Source organism: Theobroma umbraticum, unplaced genomic scaffold, assembly GCF_002168275.2.
Source record: "Theobroma umbraticum cultivar Fairchild unplaced genomic scaffold, ASM216827v3 scaffold_50.0, whole genome shotgun sequence".
NCBI lineage: Eukaryota > Viridiplantae > Streptophyta > Magnoliopsida > Malvales > Malvaceae > Theobroma > Theobroma umbraticum.
In genome coordinates this window covers 3,746,841-3,771,340 of record NW_018397261.1, presented here as the reverse complement: position 1 = coordinate 3,771,340, position 24,500 = coordinate 3,746,841, and the positions used below count along the sequence as shown (strand labels likewise).

The window sequence follows — 24,500 nt, the reverse complement described above, 5'->3', positions numbered from 1 at the left end:
TTAACACAAAATAGAAAGTAAATATGTCTATATTTATACTTAATATATGTATAATAATTATATTCCTTATATATATTTTTTAAAAATATTCCTTATAAATTAACACAATATATAAAGCATATGTATTAAAATATTACACGTTAATTAATTATTATAGTTTTATGAATTAATTTAATTAATAATATAAATTTATTTTTAATTACATGAAATTAAATATATAATTGAATTTGAGTATCGGGTACCAAGAAGTGGTACCAATCTTATCAAAACCTAGTATGAGTAGTGAAATTATTATCTGAACTTTACTCAAAATCTGATTATAGGATATTCTAACTCTATAAAACTCATCGGGTATCTGTGAGTATCTTATAACAAAATACCCATAGCCATTTCTCCTAAAAATAGATGAGAGATTTCATACATGAAAAACTTTTTTTTTTTTTTTTATATAAATTTTTTCCTTAACTAACTTTAATTATTTTGTATTATATTAAATATTATAGTATTTTAGTGAAAATAATTATAATGATACAATCCATGTAAAATGATTGAATAAAGATAATTAATGATGTTTTCTTGGAAAAAGAATAATAAATAAAAAAGAAAATAATAATATTTTATTATTTTACAAGATCAATTTTAAGGAGAGAATAAAATAAATAAAATATATTTTTTTTTAACGTAAGACTTTTTATGTTGATCAATATAAAATTTTTCGTTGAAACCTGTAATACATTTATAAAAATCTTCTCATTTCCAAACAATCAAAATTTTTTTTCAAAATTTTGAATTATTTTTAATTTTACCAAACGAAGTCTTTAAATGACTTGGCTTTGATCGTTGACTTGACTTGACGAGTCGACAAAATGGAATGCCCTATGAAATCTGGCACATCATCAACATATTAGGTTCTAAGATTAAATAACATGATCTTATCATTATTCTTTTCCTTTTGATAAAGTTGTTATAATTAGCATCATTCTTTGTTTCGTATAATGATTTATATTAATATTGGTGATAAAAAGAGTATTATAACTCAAATCATTAGCATAGCTTATGTTCACGTCTTTTATACTTTATTTATTTATTTTAAATTAATACATTGTTTTAATTAATCACGAAAACAAGGAATGTAAATATATATTATTTTTGTTATAAAATATATCAAGGTAAAATGGGATGAAAACACGTAATCGCCACATTGAAGGAAAACATGGGGCTTTGTCCCCGACTTATTCTTACTTAATCTTGGATTAGTTTAGACTTTAGGATTAGGGTTGAAAGCCAAATTGATTGGGGCAAAATAAGTCCACTTTCCTGATTTGGTTACAGACAAAACACCCTCTCCACGTAAATAAAACTAATCAAAAGATCAAAATATAAAACGCACCAAAAAAAAAAAATCAACCCTATTGTATAACGTTTGAGCACATACGGAAACCAAACAACACTTTTTTTTTGTTGACTTACACCCGCCCTAACCTTCACAGCAATGACCAAACTCCAACAACTAAACCACTCGCTATCTTACGCCGATAAATCCAGACTATAATACCGTATCCTATTACTCTACTGTGGTAAAGAGCTTCGAGACGGGACGTTAAAATTCCGTCCACGAAAATCTTTTAATTATTTATTTGTGGAAAGTAAAACAAAAATAGTCAAATAAATATAATCCCCTAAAAAATTTTATAATTCAATCTTTGAATCTCTCTCCTATATAGTGTTGGACAGAGACAAGAAAAAAAAAAAGACAAGGAAATTAAAAAAAAAAAGAAACTTGGAAACCAGAGAGTCATGGTTTCAACGAGACGAAGTGGATCCCTCTCTGGTAGTAAAAGTAAGAGATCTTCTTCTTCTGAGGATAAGCCTCCGTCTCCAAAACGGCAAAAGGTGTCAGCATAAAACGCATCCGAATATCATTTTTTTTTGGGGGTTTTGAGAGTAGCGGGATTTGAGTGATTAGGTATTGACTTTTTAGCGGAGTTTTTTTCAGGTCGAAAATGCCGAGAACCCGATGCCGGCGGCGGAGAGTTCCAAAGAAATGTGCACGTCGCCCGCCGTGGATCCTGGAGATTGTGGGAACGGCGATGCTCCGATCGCCGGAGACGGCGTGAACCCCGGGAAGGGCGAGACGTCATCGACCGTTGTCCCCGTTACAGCACCGATCGCCGATGGTTAGTTGTTGTTTTGAGCTCTCAATGATTGTCAAGTTTTTTGTTATTTGAATTTCATTTAAGTGAATTTGGATTTGCATTTGAGTTTTGAGATGTGTCATATCTCAAAAGTTTTTACTGTCACTTTTAGTTTTTGGATTTTTTGTAGTTATTTTACTTTTTGCTTCCCATTTCTTGAATTTGAGTGTCGTTTGAGTAAGTTTGGATTTGAAATTGCTTTTCTAGAGCCTTTTTTTTTTCTTTTAGATTTTTTTGATTTCATGATTGTCATTTTTACTGAATTGGATTTGCTTGTTGTTTTAAAGGTTCTGCGCCGATTGTTTTGGACAAGGGGAGGAGTTCATTCTCTACATGGAGTATTTGCCAGAAACAGAATCCAAATTTTGAGACTTCTACACCTTGGTGCAGGCTTTTGTCGCAGTCTGCGCAGGTAATTTCAAGCTTCGCTGTGTCAAAATATCTTTCCAGTAGTTAGTCTTTGTTTGCTTGGTGTTTGACATTAAAAGCACTGTACTTGCAAATTCTCTTTTGGATAAGAGTCTTCTCTCTGTACATTTAAGCATTTTATGTCCAGTAAATTTTAGATATCTGACCTAGTGGTAGTCTTGTTTCTGAGTTTCGAAGCATTTTCTGTGAACTGCAGAATCCTAATGTTCCCATTTGCACATCAAATTTCACAATTGGCTCGAGTAAAAACTGCAATTTCCAATTGAAGGACCAGGCAATTAGTGCAATGCTTTGCAAGATAAAACACACACAGGTATCACCTAAATTTTACATTCGATATGTTGCTTTTATTGGATTGATTCAAAATTAAGAATGCTTATGCATATGAGAGGGATTTGACGCTCCTGCATGATCCTGTGTTCTCTTATCGGTGGGTGTTTTGTTGTGGTCTTTTCGATGCATTAGCTCTTTGGATTTAGGGTTTTCTATTTTTCTTTATCCTCAATTTTCTTTTTGTTTGGGCAGCCATTGTTTTTATTTTTTTTTGTGGAGATAAACTCCTTAATATGTACATGCAGTATGATACTCATTATTTGTCGACATGATCAGCAAGAAGGCAGTGCAGTAGCCATGTTAGAAAGCACTGGGAGCAAGGGGTCAGTGCAAGTTAATGGGACAGTGGTGAAGAAGAATACCAGTTGCCCACTTAACTCGGGTGATGAGGTGGTCTTCAGTTTGATGGGGAATCATGCTTATGTATCCTTTTTTTGGGTTTGAGAGCAATTCATTAAAGTCCATCTCTTGCTTGCTGAGTGATTTAATTGTGCTTGTTCTCTTCTGTGTTACTGGTTATGTGCTTCTGTGTCTGCTTATTTTTGTTATCTCCTTAATTTAATTTCTATTGATCTAGATATTTCAGCAACTCATGACTGAGGTTGCAGTTAAAGGTGCAGAGGTCCAGAATACTGTAGGAAAGTTTCTGCAACTTGAGAGGAGGTCAGGGGATACATCAGCTGTTACTGGGGCTACCATATTGGCATCACTTTCAAGTCTGAGGCCAGATTTATCCCGCTGGAAATCTCCTTCTCAAGCCAGCAGCAAGATCCACCAGGTGGCTGAGGTGCCTACTCATTCTGTTGTTCATGATGCTACGGATGTTGATCTTGATCGCTTGGAAGGAAATTCAACGGCAAACATAGGGAGTGATAAAGCTGCAGAGGTTGGAGCACTTAACAAGAATCTTCCTCTTGATTGCAACCACGACTCCAGCATAGAGGCAGGCAATGTAAAACTCTCTGGGGTGAATGATTTGCTAAGGCCTTTCTTGAGGATGTTTGCTCCATCAACTAGTTGTAATCTGAAATTGAGCAAAAGTATCTGTAAACAGGTATTGGACGAAAGAAACGAGTGGGCGAGGGATTCACAGCCAGCATCAACATCGAGTATGTCACTCCGCTGTGCAGTGTTCAAAGAGGACATTCATGCAGGAATTCTTGATGGCAGAACTTTAGAAGTGTCATTTGATAACTTTCCATATTATTTAAGGTATAATACAACTGCATAAACTGTCTCTTTTTTATTAAAGAAATCTTGCAAATGTAACTCAGACTTCTCTTAATCTTCTCTTCGTTTATCACTGTCTCCCGCCCATGCAGGTATAGTTCAGAACTCCTGGACATGATTCGTTGTTAAGTGCCTTGCTTGCTTTCTCTTAATGTTGTCATACCTTTGAAAATCCTGGCTTGTGCAATTATAACATTTAGTTTTTAATTTGTCATCATTTCTTAAAGTTTCTGGGGAGTATATTATTACTAGAATGCTGTTTTGGCACCCATTTCTTAGTTTTGTGTTGGTAAATTCTGTTATTTTCCAGAATCCAAGTTAAAGGGTTTGGAAAGATAATCTGAAATGTAGGTTGTCTTGCAACTAACCTTTTTCAATATGCATAGGGCCATCGAGAGAACCAACTGGTTGTACTCATGAATAAATGACTCTCTTTTTATTTATGGTTTCTCTAGTGCCTGCACTTTATGTTTTCAGCAGTAAAAAAAGAACTGAAAACATAAATTTGTTATTTTGGAATTGGAATGTAGCTGGGATAAGAGCAGTTTTCCTACCAATGTACCTGATCTGGCTATTAAAGGTTGAAAGCTTAAATTTTAAACAATAGTAATTTTTCTACCCATGAAGGAAACTGTCTTTAAGATTTCTATATTAGGAGTTAGAGTATGTAAAGTGAAGAGCCACTTGAATGTATGTTAGACAAGGTTTTGATAGACTATATGTTCAGGGATCTGGGGCTCCTAACTTCAAGTAATGCTGAAAGGAAAACGGAAAAGGAAGGGAAAAGAACCAAGTTAATAGGGAATTGTAGTGTTAAGCAAATCAAAGATAATTTAAGAGAAAGGAGTGAAGATGGGAAGGAGTGGATGAGAAAAGTATTGCAGTGCTCACTGACTTTGAATACTAGAGTAGATAGAAGCTATGTTAGTTACTGAATCATGATTTGGTCCGAATCTAGAAAAGGAACTCTGTTATTGAGCGTGAGAGTCTGTTAACGAAGGAAAGGAAAAGAAACAAGTAAATCAGCACTTTGATTACCGTTTCTTTAATAATTTGTAATCATAGGTATATGATGATACAATAAGTTGTGATTCTGGCACAGGGTATTTAATTTAACCTGAGATGAGTAGTAATTCAAGATTGACACGTGAAAGGTTTGGTCAGATAGATGTTGGAAGTATCCAAGCGATGTTCTGACTTTATGCAGATCTTACACTGTTCATATGTTAGTTTAGCTATTGAAGCTTATGCTATCTTTTCTTCTGTGCATTCTCAATGTTTTTCCCCCAACCGAATGAAAGTGATGGGAATTGTTTGGTAATTTATTTCTATTCAATGGGGCTTCAATAATTAGTGAATTTCTATTTTTCCAGTGAAAATACGAAAAATGTGCTGATAGCAGCTTCATTTATACACCTCAAGCACAAAGAGCATGCAAAGTATACTTCAGAGTTAACTACTGTGAATCCACGGATTTTACTTTCTGGTCCTGCAGGTGTGTGACTTAATTTTGTTATTTTTATGTCAATACAAAGATGTGCTGCTAGTATTCGTAGCTTTAAACGGGACACTTGAACTATTTCCTTCAAATGCATATGCAGGGTCTGAGATATATCAGGAGATGCTGACAAAGGCACTTGCTAATTATTTCGGGGCCAAATTGCTCATTTTTGATAGCCATTCTTTTGTGGGTGTAAGGGATCTTTATTTTTATGGGATAGTTGATTGTTGAGATTATTGCATTTTTATGGCTGTCATTGTCCAATTTCATTGTTAGCATATTATTGCTTGACAAGTCAAGATTCTAAAGGCTCATAAGTTGGTGAATTGTCAATTATAAATATCTTGTAGGGTTTGTCTTCAAAGGAAGCTGAGCTGCTGAAGGATGGAGTCAATGCAGAAAAATCCTGCACCTGCACCAAACATTGTCCTGGACCTACTGATTTGGCGAAGAGTTTGACTCCAACTGTTGAACCTGAAACATCAAGCCCTGTCACTGCCCCTTCTTGTGGGCCTGAATCTCAACCGAAGACAGAAGCTGATACCATGCCCTCCTCATCTGGGTCATCTAAGAATCAAATGTTTAAAATCGGTATTTACACTTTCTTCAAAGACTTTTTAAAGTAGGTTTTCATGTTATTGACATTTCAGAAGTTTTATTGTTTAATGTTATTATTTGGATTTTTTCAGAAGTTTTATTGTTTAATGTTATTATTTGGATTTTTACTTTTGTGACTATTGTCCTAACATGGAACTTGCAGGTGACAGAGTAAAATTTATGAATTCAACTTCAGGTGGTCTATATTCCACAGCGTCTTCATCTAGGTACTGCAACCTCTCTCTACTCTTTTTGGAGAGATTCAAAAGGTGGCCTGAATTCTGCATATCTTCTCTTATCATTTAAGCATCCCAATGAATTATGGCATGTTTGGTAGAGGGGAATGGCTAAGCCATTCTGCCCTTATTCCTTCAGAATAGTGTTGCATTTGTTTGGTTGCCTTTTACTGTTGGGAATAGAATGGCTATTCCCAAAAAAAGGGCTTAACCATTCCCCTCTCCCACTTGTTATTAGTCATTTCATGGCTGATGGAACAGGTAAAATTATTATTGGACAAAAATGTCCCTAGTTCCTAGAGATTACAACCCTAACCCTTTAAAAAGCTTTTTTTTCCTCTATTTCTCCTTCTCTTTTTTCCCTTCTTGATCTACCTCTCGCCCCTTCTCTCTAAGCTTGCAGCTGTCCTCGGCTGTCGTCATTGCCAAGTTCTCCGTTGTCGGCTATCAGAGAAATCACGGCGGTGTTGGAGTGTTGATCTGGCACTGGTTGCACCCAGATCTGGCCGTTGGAGCGTCGATCTGGCTGCAGGAAGCACCAGATCTGGTGATGCCATTGGCCAAATCGGTGCTTCAATGACCAGATTTGGCTGCGGTCAATGCCAGATTGATGCCAGCCCCAGCTAGCGCTAGATTGGTGCTCCAATGTCACCGGCTATTTCTCCGATTGTCGGCAACAGATATGAGAAAAGGAAAGAAAAGAAGAAAATGAAGAAAAAAGGAAACATGAAAATAAAGAAAATAAAAAGAAATTGAAATAAAAATTTATATTAATTATTTAATAATAAATTATTGATGTTTAATGAAAAAAATTAAAAGATTAAAAAATAAAAATGCAAATAGAAAAAAGTCAAATAATTAAAATAAAAAATCATATAACTAATTTAATAATAAATTAGAAAATTTAAAAATTTATATTAATTATTTAATAATAAATTATTGATATTTAATGAAAATAGAATTTATTTTTGTTTTAGATTAAAATAAATTTTATCATAATAAAAGGTAGTTTTGTGATTTTATCAATTATTCTTTAATTATTTCAAAGGTATTCTTACCAATCAAACATTAAAATAAGTCATAATAGCAATTCTTACCCTATTCTATTCTATGAACCAAACTACATGATAATCCTTCTATTTTATTCCTTCCATATTCTATTCTCGTAGAATAATTATTTTATGTCATTCATTCCATTCCACAAACCAAACGTACCATTGCAATATGTTTGATTTGGGGGAATGGAATAGCGATTCCTCCCTTATTCTTAATTCTTGTTTAACATCTTATTTGGTTGGAAGGAATGATCATTTCTTAAAATGGACATTCAGGGAGATGAGAGAATAGCTAATACCAAAGTCGCCTTGGTATTGGTTATTTCAGGAGGTAAGGAATAGTGTAAAAAACTAGTTGACAAAAATGTCCTTCATTAATTTTAAGAATTACTATAATATATAAAAGCAATTTATTTATTTTTTAAAGTTTCTTTCAATCTTTGCCCAAGTGCTTCTCTCATTGTCTCACTAAATTAAAATGGATTTAAAATTAAAAGAAAATTAGAATGAATATGAAATTAAAAGGTTTAAGTTTTAATTATAAATTATAAAAATTTAATATTTTAAATTTAAAAATTAAATTAAAATTTTAATTATAAATTTATTGTATTTTTATATTTTAAAAATAAAGAATAAATAAAATAATAAAATAAATATTTTAATTATAAATTATTAATATTTTAAATGAAATATAAATTATTAATATTTTGTAAATTAAAATAAATAATCATTTTAACATTTACATAATAATTTATTAATATTTTTAGTAAATTATTAAAATAATGAATATTTTAATTTAAAAATGAACTATTATAATAAATAGTTTTTTTGTAATATATCAATTATTCCTTTATTCCTAAAACTATTCTTGCTAACCAAATATTAGAATAATTCATAATAGTAACTTTTGTCCTATTCCATTCCCATGAATCAAACTACATAATAGCTATTCATCTCTTATTCTATTCGTACGGAAAGGCTATTCCATTCTCATTCTATTCCTTTTGGCGAAGCAAACACACCTTTACTTTTCTTACTAAATCTTTAACTTTCAAATGTCTGTGTGGTCCTCAGCAGCCTGTTCTCAATGAAATCATTTGATGAGAATCAAAGAATAGCTGTGAAAATTGCTTTTAAAGCCTGTTCTGCGTGTTTTTAAATTAATTGAAACCAATCTAACAAGTTTTAGTGATATGTTGTGGTCCTCAGCAGCCTTTCTCAAAGAAATAATTAATGAGAATTAAGGAATAGCTGTGTGAAAACTTGCTTTCAGCCTGTTCTGCACATTTTTAAATTAATTGAAACCAATCTAACAAGTTTTAGTGATATGTTGTAACTTTAATTGCCCTTCTAGTTGTCTCTTTTAAGGCTAAAAATGGAAAAGCCGTTCCACTTTATCTCAACTCACCGAATATGGCCAGCCATATAGTTTTCTTATCTGTATTCTATTTCTCACGTGCTCTTACCATCTATCTTTTTGTGGTTCTTGGTGTGACAAGGTATTTCTCTATCACCATGCTCTAATTTTTTCTTTATCAATTCAATCTGCAGAGGCCCGCCTAATGGGGTTCGTGGGAAGGTAGTCTTACTCTTTGATGACAATCCTTTCTCAAAAATTGGTGTAAGGTTTGATAAACCTGTGCCCGATGGCGTTGACCTTGGAAATATTTGCGAGGGTGGCCATGGATTTTTCTGCAATGGTAATGTCTTATACATCCCTCAATGTTTTGTGTTTATGTTTAAACTTTTTTTACTGCAGATTATTAAAGTGCTGTCTCTCTTGTTCTTGCTCTCTAGTGTCTGATCTTCGTTTGGAGAACTCAAGCACAGAGGATTTAGATAGATTACTCATTAACACATTGTTTGAGGTATATTTTTCTTTATGTTTGCATAAGTGTATAATACCTGTCTAGTTATGTGGTCTGCTTCCATTCTTTGGTTTCTTATTGACTTAATCTGATCTTTTATCAGGCTGTATACAGTGAGAGCAGAACTTCTCCTTTTATTTTGTTTATGAAAGATGCTGAGAAGTCTCTTGCAGGAAATACAGACTCTTATACTACATTTAAAAGCAGACTTGAAAAGCTTCCTGATAATGTCATTGTAATTGGTTCACATACTCATACTGACAATCGTAAGGAGAAGGTACACATGTTTTTCTTGTTATCTTTTAAGACTTGTTCTTGTGCTCTGTCTTTTGATACATTAAGCTAAATAAATTCACCTGGTTTTGGGGTTGTGAAAGATAAATAAAAGTAAGAGAAAATCAATATGAGAGAGAATTGGAAACAAAATTGCAAAAAGCCGAGAATTTCAGTGGTAGATTGATGCAAAGAGGAAGCTAATAGTGTCAACGACCAAAGAAATGCTGTTCTGCAGTGTAACTGCTTATTGACTTTTAGCTGTTTTCTCAGCAATCTCTATAACTTGTATAAGCCTACCCCAAGTTTAGTATGATCTATGATCCATGTTTCAAATAGCATTAGGCATTAAATATCATATTTCTTTAGTTTGGGGGTGAACTACTATCTCAAAACATTGTGAACCATTTTTTCATTATTGGTTGGTTTCACCTTGGACTCTAGAGTAATATGGGTTGTTCTCATTTAAATGTTAAAAGATCTAAGAATACCTTACCCTATGGTATTTTATCCTTGCAGTCACATCCTGGTGGTTTGCTTTTCACAAAATTTGGTGGCAGTCAAACTGCTCTCCTTGACTTGGCATTTCCGGTAATGATTTTATTTTTTGAAGATTCTCTCTCTCTCTCTCTCTTTCTCTGTCTCTAGCGGGGGTTGCCTAAGTTATGGCGCTATGGATGGTAATATTTGTGTTATTTACTTTTGTAACTACCGTTGACTGTGGGTGCTTTTTGCGATGAAAGCGGTCACAAGGTGTTTGCATATTAATAATTCTTTATGTTTTCATCCTTTTCAAGCTTTTTATTAGTTTGTAATGGGAAATGCTTGCATCAGTCTCATATTCTTTAACACATGAAACTCTCTAGAGTAATTTTATAAATGTATTTTTGATTTTGATGCTTATGTAATTTATCTTTTATCTTTTTCTCTGATGGCTGGTTTGCATGACCTAATGGACAAAAAGCTTTTCCCATCCCTTAAACCTCATGCCTAAAGCATATTGTCTCGGTACTTAGTATAATGTTCAAAGGGCTTTTCTAGACAAAACTGGCATTTTCATTCATTGATATATGATCCCTCCCCCACCCTGCCCCCAGCCCATGGCTTTCTTAGATAAATTAATTGCATACTATTGTACAGTATTTGACTTCTTGCTTCACTGTGCTTTTCTTGGAATTAAAAGGTCATAATTCTGGATTTTGACAATGATATATGTAGTACAAATAGATGTGTGATGACATTTGTTTAAGTGTTGCCGGTGAACAATTATTGGGTAACAAATTATGCATTGATTATTGACTGTACAATTCATTTCCTGTGTAACTGAATATTTTTACCAATTTGGTAGGTATAGATGGTGAAAGATGTTGATATTTTCTTTCTTTGATGGTGCCATAGAAATGCTTGAGTAAAAGTTATCTGAGCCTTTTCTTGTTGATAAATTCTTGATTGAATATTTTTCATTGCATGGCATGTAACTGGAAATGGTAAGTTCAATGTTCTTGAGAATTCTCTTGCGAGAACTTGATTTGGAGCATATAGGTAATATGTTGTTCTTGGTGTTGGGTGTCCTTCTGAATTTAATTTGGGATCAATTAAGGATGTTCAGTTCAACATTTAATTGCGCTCTTTTATCTATAATACTATTTTCAGTTTTAGTTATGTTGTAAAGATGCTGGAGCAGCTGTTCATATACTAAGAAAATTTGCCTTTCCTCCTGTCACCATAAGCTTTCGTCTCCTATGCAAATATGCTTTTCCTCCCTTACACACATGCACTTGCCTGCACACTCTACCTCCTTTAGAGACTATTTGGTTATTCATGATTTACAGTGGTCTGATGTTTGTTCTCTTTTGATATTTTCAGGATAGTTTTGGAAGGTTGCATGACAGGGGGAAGGAAGTTCCGAAGGCAACAAAACTTTTGACTAAGCTTTTTCCAAATAAAGTGACCATTCACATGCCACAGGTTCAAATCTTGTATCACAGATGATAGATTGTGTTTGTTGCACTGTCTATATGTGTGTTTCAAATGGAACATATTGAAGCTTATGTACCATTGCAGGATGAAGCCCTGCTTGCATCTTGGAAGCATCAATTGGATTGTGATGCTGAAACTCTGAAAATGAAGGGGAATCTGAATCTACTGCGAACTGTTAGTATACCTTTTTCTGTCATACTTTTTTCTGGTCTTTAAATGCTAAAGATTGGTTTATGTTGCTTTTATGTTCTCTTGGGGGAGTTTAGGTCCAGTGAAACTTTTTAGTTTTCTTCAGATAAGTTGTTGTGGAGTTTTGAAAATCTTATATTGCTATCAAGGATGGCACAATTGCATGGGAGAACTTCCCTGGCTAGTCACCTAGATATTATGTCATAGAAACAATATTATGGTTAGAGGATCTTTTTTCTTAGCATGTTTTTATTATACATGTATGCCCATTATGTTGGTGTCTTGCAGTATGATGTGGTGTGTCTTGCACTTTGAAATTTACACTGGAATAAATTTACTCGTGCTTAAGATTAGGATTTATAATCAGTGGATGTGCCTTCTCCAAATTCTCTATGAAGTTTACTGTTGTTCCAGGGGTGATGACAAGGTGTATTTTTCGTTTTGGATGCTGTATCAGGGGTAATATATTGACATCAAATCATTTACAAAGTTTTCTGACATCTTGAGGGAGTAATTACCCAAGGGGGTTTGCCATTGGGGGGTTTTTTTGTAAGGTCTTTTGCTTCCCACGGTCAATGGCTTTATATGTTATTCTCACTGACAGGAGCTTGATAAAATTGGAATGGTTCTTCTCTGTTAATTTTCTGGTGTTTTAGGTGGAAAAACAACAGAGAAAAGACTTGTTGGCTCCTGAAAGTAACTACATCCCATAGCAAGTGGTTCATAGTCTCTCATATGCTGTATTCAGGATCTACTTGGTCATTTGTTAGATTGGTTTCTGAGAATGCTGCCAATTTAATTACTGAAAATTAGGCATGTGCAGAAATGAAGTGGCTTTGAGAGTACTTTATGGATTTCCAAAGGCTTAGATTTGGAGAAATTGATCTGTGGGTGAAAGATGAGATTATTAACGTTTTCACCCTTTGGGAGGTGTTGCTCTTTAGGTACTTGGCATTATGATTTTCTCCCTGCCTCCTGACCTCCCCTGGCACTTAGCATTAAGCCTCCTAACAAATTAGAGCATGTGATTACTTTGTTATTACCACGATGAGGGTTAAATTACTCTTTGGCTTCATCTTAATTGATTCTAAAATTTGAGCTTATGGAATGTTGGAGAACTCTCTCCGCATGCTATGGTTATAGATGTGGCATTTGGAAAATGATTATTAATTTTATGTTTTTCATTTTTCTATGTAGGTTTTAAGTCGGAGTGGGATGGAATGTGAAGGGCTTGAAACTTTGTGCATCAAGGATCAAAGCCTTACAAATGAAAGTAAGTTTTCCTTTGACATATCTTCATCTCCATAAATGCCAATAATTATGTACCCAAAAATTTATATTTTTGGTATCCATTGCAGGTGCTGAGAAGGTAGTTGGATGGGCTCTAAGTCATCATCTAATGCAGAATCCTGAAGCTGATGCTGACTCAAGGCTTGTTTTGTCTTGTGAGAGGTACCTGATAGATAATATTCTCATCTCTTTTTCAAAATTTTTTGCTGAATAGTTAATTGTCAGTTGGAAACAAAATTGTAATGCAATTGCAATTCTGGCAGCATCCAGGATGGCATTGGAATCTTACAGGCTATCCAGAATGAATCTAAAAGCTTGAAGAAGTCACTTAAGGTCCTTGTCGTACCTTCCTGCAAAATGAGATACATTATACCAAGTCTCATTCATGTATTCTGTTTCCTAAAATTATAGTGTATCTAACCATTAATCTTCTTTGTGGTTGTTTTGCTGATTTCAGGATGTTGTAACAGAAAATGAATTTGAGAAAAGGCTTTTAGCTGATGTCATTCCACCCAGTGACATTGGAGTTACATTTGATGACATTGGGGCTCTTGAAAATGTGAAGGATACATTAAAAGAGTTGGTTATGCTTCCTTTACAGAGGCCTGAACTCTTTTGCAAGGGACAACTGACCAAGGTTATCTAATATATAGCAATGATCTGTATCATTTAAAATTTTTGCTGGTCATATGTGTTCATTTGGAATATGATTTGTTTCTATTTGTTGTAATTCTCTTTCCCTTTCTTTCAAACCCCACTTTTTGCACCCCCTTCTCCCCCCCCCTTCTTTTGTTTATTCTTTACTTTTCGAGATTGTTCTCATTCTTAACTTCTATGTAAACAGCCTTGCAAGGGCATATCTCTTATTTGGACCTCCTGGAACTGGGAAGACTATGCTGGCAAAGGCTGTGGCTACTGAAGCTGGTGCAAACTTCATCAATATATCCATGTCAAGCATCACATCAAAGGTTAATTCTGTTGTTTCTTTTAACTGATTTGGTTTTGCTATGGTTTAATATCTTATTCAAAATTTATATATATATATTTTGCTGCAGTGGTTTGGTGAGGGTGAGAAATATGTTAAAGCTGTTTTTTCCCTAGCCAGTAAAATTGCTCCTAGTGTCGTATTTGTTGATGAGGTTAGTTATTCGTGATCTCAATTGTATTTGCAATTTGGGCTTGCGCATTGTAATTTTCCTTTCATCTCTGCTGTGACTTATAGGTTGTAGCTAGATGTTGGCGGAGAGAAAATCCAGGGGAGCATGAAGCCATGCGTAAGATGAAAAATGAATTTATGGTGAACTGGGATGGCCTACGCACAAAAGACACAGAACGGGTTCTTGTACTTGCAGCCACAAATAGGCCTTTTGACCTTGATGAGGCTGTCATTAGAAGGCTGCCACGTAGGTAAAGTATTTTTGGCTTCTTTTGGAGGAAAAAAAGAAACAAAAAAAGCAAGCAATGCCCATTTCCTTTGTTCCATTTTCTTCCCATCAACACAAACTGGGAGAACACCACTGCCTACTTTCCTGCCAGAAAGCATTTCTCCAGATGTGATCTAACCATTTTAGTAGAAAATGCAGAAGGAAAGGCCTTTACCTTTTTTTTTGAAACATGTATATCTTGTACGCAAAATACTTGTAAGAATTGCCTCCCCCCCTGCCCCCTAAAACAATCTTTAGCTTCACTATTTCAAAAATTACTATTGTAATATGTCATTGATAACCCAAATAGATCCTTTTGACTGCGGTCCAACTCTTGCGCATAAGCTATACATGGGCACATAGCACCAGCTTACTCCAGTTTGATGCACTGGTGGTTTGAGAGCATCTACTAATAGTTTGGTAGTTTTGGCAGATTGATGGTAAATTTGCCAGATGCTGCAAATAGAGCGAAGATACTAAAGGTTATTCTTGCAAAAGAGGACTTGTCTCCTGAGGTTGATTTTGATGCTGTTGCGAGTATGACAGATGGATATTCTGGGAGCGACTTGAAGGTTTCATTTACTTCACTTTTCCCACTTCCAATGAAATTTCTCTTGGACTTTTTTAGGTGACTGCTTGTTTACTCTGTTATATTGCAGAATCTATGTGTGACTGCTGCACACCGTCCAATTAAAGAGATTCTGGAAAAGGAGAAAAAGGTAGGTATTCTGGCCAGTGAATAGGTTGTTTACTATTTTATATGGAAGGCTTTGGGCTCTACTTGTAATTTGTCAACCTAATGATGATGGCTTCATGAAGTTAGGATTAATGACCATAGCTAGATGGAATGAGTTGATCCTAGTAGTCGGAATTGCAATTGTGATGTTTGATGTAGCATTGACCATGTTTTGCGGGGTAGATTATTCATAATCATGCCTTCCCTAATCAAAGTACTAATCCTTGATGTGACCTAGCCAAGTGTATGAATGAGTCTAACTCCTAAGTTTACAGCTCAAGTGACTGGCGTCCAATTGTTATGCAAATGTTGTCTGCCTAGATTTAATTATGTCTTTGTAGACTGATTTATTTTGTTCTAAAGGGACCGTGGTAAATATCTGTTTTTTTTATTCTTTTTAATTTACTGAAATAGAGATGAGAAGTAAAATAACAAGGATAGTTCGAGTAATCATATCTCTATTTGCATAATGCCAATGAGTTTCTAATAGTTTCAAAATCCATGGCAGGAACGAGCTGCTGCTCTAGCAGAGGGCAAACCTCCCCCGCCTTTGAGTGGGAGTGCTGATATACGTCCTCTAAACATGGAGGACTTTAAATATGCTCATGAGCGGGTAATTGAAAAATAGAAGTTAATAGTTTTTTTTTTTCCTTCAAACAAAAAAAGAAAAAACAAAAGTTGAACTGATTAAGCTACTTCAATTCATATTTAAACAGGTATGTGCCAGTGTATCATCTGAGTCTGTAAACATGACTGAGCTGCTTCAATGGAATGAGCTCTATGGTGAGGGTGGTTCAAGAAGAAAGAAGGCTCTCAGCTACTTCATGTGAAGGCTTTTTGTACAAATGGTTCTTTTCTTCCAAAATTTTCTGCTCTTCTCCTAAAGCCTGTATGCAAGTAATTTGCTGTGCTGTGCTGTGGCCTGTGGGTGGGGGGGCTCAATGGGGAGCTATTTTGTCCGTATAATGGAAGTATAGGTTTTAAGTTGTGTTTCTCAGGCCAGCTGGGGAATGGTTGGTATTAAGGGAGTGAAACCTACCAAACTTCTGGCATGGTTGCACTGCTTTTGTGCTGTTCCCCATCTCCTCGATGCCAGCACGAAGAGCATACTTTTTGTATTTAAGTTATTTAACATCCCATAAAAGAAAGAGAGGACGCTGTGAATATATATATTTATAGTGATTCTTTTTCGTGTTTGTCAGAATTCATCAATAAGTAATGCTAGCAGATTTCTTTAATTTTCAAGAGTCTTTTTTTTAATAAGCCCGTCGATGCTGCATCTGAAACAAGTTTGCATTGTTGGAAAAATACTCGGAAACAAAGCAGCACTTGATTGGACCAAATTTTTCTCCTTGATTTGTCAATCATCTTATAGTGTTTCATTGTCTAGTATCAAATGCTTCCAATATCATCGATAAAAGATTACGGTGACAATTCATTTTCTTTAGATAATTTTCGTTTTAACTTTTAAATGATCCCAACAGGTTCGTCTTCAATCGGCAATGAATAATTATCTATAACGACGTAGCGATCACCAAACTCACCCAGCCCCGGTGTAACTCGGAATTCATCATTCAATGCAACAGCTATCTCTGGCGTGACAAATTTTACGGACGGGAACTGTCTGCATACGCAATGTATTCCCTCCGGTGCCTGAAATTTAGGGGTTAAAACAGCTCCATGAATCCATTTTTGAGGTTAAATTTCCCAAATCAAGAAACCAGGCATTGAAGGAAACTCACAGAGACGAGGTTAAGAAATATTAGCTGGGACTCTGGAACACCCTTCTCCAGGAGGAGTTGGATGGCTTGCTTGGCAGAGCAACCTGAAAAAAGAAAAGATGGAGAGCCTCCTTTTGTCACCCTCCTCTCTGGTGATGATCACAACGCTAATGCTGCTTATTGAAGGCTAGAAATTTTGCTTTACCTGTTGCGAGAGCAGGATCCAGCAGCAGTACATGCCTTTGAGAAATATCTATGGGAAGCTTCTCATATATAAGCTGCCCAACCCAAAGTAGCAGATGCCAAATTTCCAGTGAGACCTTACTTTTTTTTATCCAGGATGGTTTCTGAAAGCAACGAGAAAGTATGGACGTATTCCAATTCTACAAATAAACATCACCTGTTTTCCATTATCACCGTCACGGTGGATGAGGATTTTCCTTATTCTGATTCCTTTGCAGCAAGCTCGCAGTGTGTTCTCCATGCTTTCACCACTGCAAATCGTAGCTCAAGGGAATGAAGTTATAATAAACGAAAATCTTGGAGAGAACATCAGATTCGTAATACAATACTGGGATTTTGCCTCACCTGCTAACAATGGATGCTCCACACAGTTTCTTTCAGAAATCAACTCCAGCGTATACTGATCCTGGGAGAGCATAATAGACATACTCAAATTTTGTACCTCAATTCAATATTACAATATAAAAAGAAATGCAGTTTTCCTGCTAGCGTCAAGGAAGAGAATAAAATACAAATATCTTTTAGCTTTCAGGTTCGAGCCCAGATAACGAGTCAAACTTGTGGCTGTTTCATTCAAGCAATACCTGTAGGTGTGATCACCTGTTTCTCAGTGAATGGCAGGTATCCGAGCCCATGCTCCACCACCTGAAAAATGCATAGAATTAAATTCTGTTACAAATGGAACAAATCTTTTCTTTTACTGCAATTCAATAGCAGAACGTACCAGTCGGATTAGCCACTCTGAATAAAAAGCAAAATCGTTTTTATTTATATCTCTGTCACGAATAAGAGTGTGCATACCTCTAATCTGTAAGCATGTCGTAGCGTTAGATAAAAGCAATAAGAACATATGATGAAGCATCATTTTTTATTGCACTCAGGTAGCAAGCAAATGCACCATCAAATGCCTTTTGAATCATGTAAATCTTAATTTGTCTCTTACTCCTTTGCATGAACTTGCCCATAATCTCAGAAGAAGAAGAAGAAGAAGATACAAATGATGATAAGAATGGCTTTGTTTATACATGATCAATACCTGGAATGTTGACTGGATCTCATTCACATTCGGATATATTTTGCAGAGGTTGTGCTCACCAAGCTTTGTACCAATATGTTTCACAATCAAATCAATTGCTACATGATTCTCACCACCCCGGGGTATGATAACATCGGCATACTTTTTTGATGGCAGAATAAAATCATCAAAAGCTGGTTTCACAAATTTTGCATGCTGCACAATTAAGTAAATTACTATAAGGAAGATAGAGATGACTTAAAAAAGTATGGCTCTCTTATTGTGTTCTCAAAGCTATTTGTTTTTGAAAATAAGTCTGTCTTTAAATTTCCTATGCTGCCAGATACTTTATCCTTACCAGTTTCAACTCTCAATATCTTAAATCAAAACAGGCTACAGACTTGCCTGTACAAGAAAAGATTGTAAAGTTCTGCCCCTCTCAACAGTGTCACGTCACGATTTATTCTGCGGGCAAGCCTCACATCAGCATCTACATGAAGCATAAGATCAATGAGGGACCGTGGAACAGAAAAGAAGACCAGAACTCACTGAATTTTATAAGAAAGAAGATTATGCAGGACACAAAATCTTGTTAACAGATGCAATTTCTGAGTTATAGACAGAACAACAAAGGTTTTACAAATTCAGCTATTTTTTATCATGAGAATGTAGTCTTTGAGCGCTAGAATGTAGCAGCATTGAGAAGTTTATTGTAAATGAACTGACCAGATAAAATCAGTTTTATTAGTTCCCACTGGCATAGTTCATTAAAGTGTGTCTAGCTAATTTTCAGCAATTTTCTAATTTTTTAGTTTACATCTTTTTGCCCCTATACCATAGTTATTCTAGAAACTGACAGTCAAACATGAAATCAGCCAGTGGACTTTAACAATTCCGAAGTTTTGATTTAGCAAAGTTGTCTCCAGCCTCATTACATGACCTTGAGATGTGCCTAATATGCCAGCCACTAGCCACTCTGTTTTTGATTGAGCAAATCTGAAGAATGAGCTGTCGCAGTCGCCATGGGGTTGTACTAAGGTCAGATACCCAAGACACAACATTTTTTGAGTCAGATTCAATGATGATGCTTTTAGAATTCGACAACGAGAAAAAAAAATACTATAAGGCTTCTTCATATCAAAATTGGGTGACCAAAAGAACTACTAATGGTTCAAGGCATCAACAATCAAGAAAATAGTTGGACATGGTCTAATTGAAGTTTCTTCAAGACATGAGCTAGCTACCGGGATCAGATGAAACTGCAACTATTACGTCTTATTTATTGGATATAGCCAGACTGATGTGTTACTTTGAAATGATAAGGAATGTATCATGATTCTGGGCTTAGAATCCCAGATAGAAATCCATGGGAAAATGTTAATCATTTCTGCACTCGACAGTGTATAATGCTTGTTAGCAGACAGTCGATTAACCAAATCAACAAATATGTTTAGCAAGGACAACAATCCTAACATATGTGCATTTCACAAGCCAAATATAGTTGAGCATGGTATATATTAGAATGAAATTACCTGTCTGAAACTTTCAGAGCGACGCTGATGCTGCTTGAAATCATATATTGGAACATGAACAGATTGACCAGATTTAAGCTTGCAAATACGTTCCAACATTTGCTCTGTATCAAATGCATCTATAGAAAAATCACCAAAGGACTTAGGTCAATATAAAGTATGAATCACTACAACAACAAGAAGACAATCTGCTGAATCAACATATAGTAACTTACCAGGATGATCAAAATTAAATTCATGGACAAGCTTCACTTCCTCATCTGTCAATCCACGGTCGAATGAATCCTACGGTATTTAAAATCAAAAGAATTGAACTTTCCAATATTTGTTTCTCAATCCTTAATAAATCCTAAATCCCAGGAAATAGGACGTGACTAAGGGTGAGCTTGGCCCTGGGTTGGCTAATTTCGCAGACCACAGCTTTCCAAACCAACTACAATGCCAAACTAAGCCTAAGCCCGTTGTACGAAATCAATAAATTACTTATGCTACAGATTTCATTTAGACACCTGATTGACAAGTACAACTCTATGGTCATGAAGTTGCTGTATGATCTTGTAGCACACCGTTGTTTTGCCTGATGCAGTTCCTCCAGAGACTCCTGCTCATTTTTTTTGAATAACAATTAAATCAATTAGAAACATAAAGTAAAAATTGAGATTTTTCACCATATCCGGCATCCCCATTTCTCCTATTGCTTTGTTTGGATAATGAGAAAACACATGAGAATCACCCGAAAGTTGCCAACAAGTAATGTTTTGCATGGAGAAGTTTCAAGGAATTGAACCAGGCTGCCTGCTAGAAGATGGATGCATGAATGCTACCAGGGCTTTTGAGATAGGGAATGACTCCTAAATTGATATGCCCAGGCCAAGGGACGTCAACCGAAGTCTTATCTTCGGGGTGAAGCGAAATCTGGATGCTTTTAGTCAAGGCAGTATGCTTGGGTTATAGTTTTCTTTGTGTAATTAGCTTGTTTCGGTTTGGGTCTCTTTCTGTCCTTGTGTGGTTTCATGTATGTTTCGACAAACTAGTTTGTAGTTAGATGAATGGGACAGGTCCCTATTTGTTGAGGGGCTTGATTTTCTCTTGCTAAGGCTTTTGCTATTTGGAGTAGTCAAGTGTAAATGTACTGTTCTTTTTCCCTCTTTTTATATCATTAATAGTCATTTATCTACATGATTCAAGATTTATTATGTCATGCAAGTTTTTAAAATTAATAAAATTTCTTCGTTTACTGAAAAATTTCCCCTTGTTTTCTCAGCAACCAAATTAAGTTGCCAAACCTTTATGCATTAAAACAAAACCACAAAACAGAACAAGAGGCAAAAAAAAAAAAAAAAAATCGGTTTCAAGCGTAGGGATTAGTTGATATTATATACACCGATGACAAAAGGTTGTTTGGGAGCATTATATTCAGCCGGTTGTGGTGCGGTCAGCCGCGACGAAACAATACCGTCGGGCAGCAAACCGGAGAAATGAGCCCCGGAGGTAGCATGCATTACGTTATCCATAGTTGAAGACGGATTCCTCGTTTCGCCTGACTTTGGCTTAGTTTTGATCTCTGTGTTTTGGTGTCGGAAAAGGAAACATAACTCGGGGTTTTGCAATCTGCAGGAATATATATGCCATAAGCAGCATCTCATTCAACGGGATGATGGCGGAGAGCGTAAGCGGATTCTTCAGGGATTTATGGAAAAGAGTCAAAGGCAGGTATAAGTGCTTGATGTTGTGCAAGCGGCTCACGCTGATAGCTCGTACGATAAAATTCTTTTGGAGAAGTTTAGATCACATGAAGGGATTCACGTGGTAGTGTTCCCAAACAGTTGAGAATGGGAGAGTTTCTTTGGTCTCTATGAATTTTTTTTTTTTTTTGCTAAACTTCTCTTTTAAATCTTTAGTTATACTCTACAAAAAGTATGAATTTTAATTGAGCAAATTATGAGAAATGACATTCAATGATAAAAGCATTTTAAAAATAACCATCAAAATCAATTTAATTGTTTTAAATCATATTTAGTCCTGATTTGATAAACATACTATTGAAACTATTTTAAATAAGTTAAACCATTCATTACAATTTCTCTTCATTTGTGCTTTCGATTTCTCTCTCTCATCATCCCTCTCTCTAATTTTATCGATTTCTCTTTTTGAAATTCATCTGCTCTCGATTTTTCTCTTTCATCCTTTCAGATTTCTCTTTCTTGCGTTTTCAAAACACCAAGTGATGGTTTTGATATGTTTTGGTGAGTGGTTATTTGGAGAATTTGATTTTTAGGTATTTTGGATAAAACTAAAATAGTATAAATAATTACAAATATTTAAAATAACTTTTAATTGGATCAATTTGAGACCTAAATATTAATGAATTCAAGAATTTGAAATTTATAAACTTAAGTTTTTAAAGGAAAGTTTTTTTTTTATTTTTAGTTGAAATAGGTATTTTAGATAAAAAAATTTATGTTTTGATTTATGAAAACATGTTAGAAACACTTTAATCGTTGTCAAATTGTAAAAAAAAAAAAAGAAATGAAAAGAGTTGAGAAATTTAAAGTTTTATTTCATAAATAATAATAACATTTAGAGCATTAAAAGATAATAAAATGTTTTTTAATGTGGCATGTAACAATAAATTTTTTCAATATGACATGTAACAATAATTTTTTTTTTTAATATGATGTGTAATAACTTTTTTTAACTGTGGTATGTAACATATTTTTATACATGATGTATATAACATATTTTTGTACATAACATGTAACAACCTAATCATGGCGTAGGTAATTTTTCTAACTTGGATAAAAATAGTTAAAACTATAAAGGGGATTATTTTGAAAATATCTTATCTTTAAAGGTTATTTTTAAAAATGTCCTACAATTTAGTTTATTTGTGTAAATCGAATCCTTGTACTTTATCAATGTGTTGATTTTAGTCTCTAATTTTAACACACTTAAATTTAAGTACCATGTATTTTGTCAATTTGTTAATCTCAGTTTCTAACACTTAAATTTAAGTGTCATGTCAATTTGATCAAAATGTCACTTCAATATACAATTAAATTTGACAATGCTAGAGTTAGGAATTAAAATCAACAAATTGACAAAATATAAAAATTCAATTTATACAAATTATTGTATAAAAACTAAATTCATACTTTTTATAGAGTACAGAAATTTACTGTATAATTGAACCTAAATCTTATAATTCATGACTTAATTCATGAAAATATCTAAAATCAATAATGAATTAAACATAATTAGCATTTTTTTTATAGTTAACATACTATAAAATATGCAGTAAATCAAGTAAATCTTATAAGCAGAAAACAATCATTTTATTCTTATAATTATTAATAAAATGATTATAAAGATACCTTTCTTCTTATAATCCTTATTCGTCGATTGGACAGGACAAATTTGTCTTTATACACATACTTGCTAGCAGCTAAAGCAATCCATCATACCTTATTATCTCCCAAGACATTAATTTCAAAAATTATCACAATAAAAAATTTTAATGTGTTGCTGCCAGTAAATTTTTCTTTTTCTTGAAGAAGTAACGGATTTTCTTGAAGAGACCTTGTTTTTCATAATGGAAAATGCATCCTTTTCTCTCCATTAACAATAAATACAATAAAGTTAGTGATTGATTACGACAAAATTAATTCATCGAGCATTCGTCAACATATGATAAAATTATCAAATTTTTCCAAAATTGTTCTGTACCAAAACAGTAAGTAGAAACAATTTAAAAAATATTTAAAGAGAAAAGAGAGGTTGATTGTAAATTGTTTCTATATCTCTCAAAAAAAGAAAAAAAAATTATTTATACACAAAGATATCTCAATTTGTATGAATATAATAAACATAACTATTTAAGAAAAATATGTAATGATTTGAATGAATATAATTATTTGAATACACAAATCCGCATCAACAAATATAATTGTTCTTTTCATTTTTTTCCCGACGTGGAATTATTTCTCCCATCTTATTATGTTTAAAAATTTCCAACAAAGAGTTGTTCCAGTCTAAGGTTTGGAATTAGGACAATCATTCAATGTTGGGCTGACTCGGTGATCACAGCGTTGCCTTGTAATATCCTGTTGAAGGTGGCCCTAATATACATTTCCAAGTGGATTGCCGATATTAATTTCTCAATTCATTAAGTTTTGACATGGTCTATGACTTATAAACAGAGAACTATGATCTGCAGTTCAATTAAAATACGGAAGAGTACGTATAAGACATTTCTTTGTGGAACTCTTGGAAGCCCCCAAGGCCTCAACGTTTCGCTGCGCAAGAAGTGAACTAGAGGATTAAGAAGAGATTGAAAGGATTGGTTATTCTTCACTACCAGTGGGAATTTGGTCTCTCTTTCTTTCTAAAGCCAAGTCTTGGACTCAACCTAGGGATGTAACGGCGGAGCAGATATGCCTGTGTCTCTTTTCCTCGTAGATTTGGACTTGACTTTTTGAGCTCTCTCACTGCCATCCATTGAGTTTTTCCCCGATTCCTTGGGAGCTAAATCTGTGAACTCCCAGGGAAGACCAAGGACGAACGGGTCTAAAGACTTTGCGGCTGACTATGCATGAGTCTTGGAGAGACAGAGACTGATACTTCGCTCAATCCATGACCAATCCTGAAAGAGCT

General features: G+C 34.5%; 2 protein-coding genes and 1 pseudogene across 3 annotated transcripts; 2 read left to right on the top strand and 1 right to left on the bottom strand.

Moving 5' to 3' along the window:
• The first annotated feature begins 1,606 nt into the window (after positions 1 to 1,606).
• LOC110418751 (uncharacterized) lies at positions 1,607 to 14,345 on the top strand. The gene is given in 24 exon segments (XM_089783880.1): positions 1,607 to 1,893; positions 1,997 to 2,177; positions 2,483 to 2,607; positions 2,821 to 2,937; positions 3,234 to 3,380; positions 3,535 to 3,924; positions 4,012 to 4,169; positions 5,561 to 5,682; positions 5,789 to 5,880; positions 6,039 to 6,279; positions 6,449 to 6,512; positions 9,128 to 9,276; positions 9,374 to 9,444; positions 9,548 to 9,721; positions 10,237 to 10,308; positions 11,584 to 11,685; positions 11,782 to 11,871; positions 13,084 to 13,159; positions 13,245 to 13,338; positions 13,440 to 13,509; positions 13,634 to 13,813; positions 14,021 to 14,035; positions 14,037 to 14,144; positions 14,232 to 14,345. Coding segments are annotated over 24 exon segments (3,033 nt in total). The 5' UTR covers positions 1,607 to 1,797; the 3' UTR covers positions 14,331 to 14,345.
• A 53-nt stretch (positions 14,346 to 14,398) lies between these two features.
• LOC149527097 (uncharacterized) lies at positions 14,399 to 16,504 on the top strand. The gene is made up of 5 exons (XM_089783881.1): positions 14,399 to 14,583; positions 15,034 to 15,172; positions 15,260 to 15,319; positions 15,845 to 15,949; positions 16,053 to 16,504. Exons 1-5 carry the CDS (start codon positions 14,447 to 14,449, stop codon positions 16,164 to 16,166), a joined length of 555 nt encoding a protein of 184 aa, XP_089640007.1. The 5' UTR covers positions 14,399 to 14,446; the 3' UTR covers positions 16,167 to 16,504.
• A 151-nt stretch (positions 16,505 to 16,655) lies between these two features.
• Positions 16,656 to 19,277, bottom strand: LOC110418752 (uridine/cytidine kinase UKL1, chloroplastic-like; annotated as a pseudogene). Its single transcript, XR_016351341.1, has 9 exons — positions 18,721 to 19,277; positions 18,337 to 18,531; positions 18,025 to 18,108; positions 17,885 to 17,945; positions 17,646 to 17,706; positions 17,458 to 17,551; positions 17,263 to 17,335; positions 17,079 to 17,161; positions 16,656 to 16,989 (listed from the first exon to the last, which is right to left on the bottom strand). The product of XR_016351341.1 is annotated as a uridine/cytidine kinase UKL1, chloroplastic-like (transcript).
• Positions 19,278 to 24,500: the final 5,223 nt, after the last annotated feature.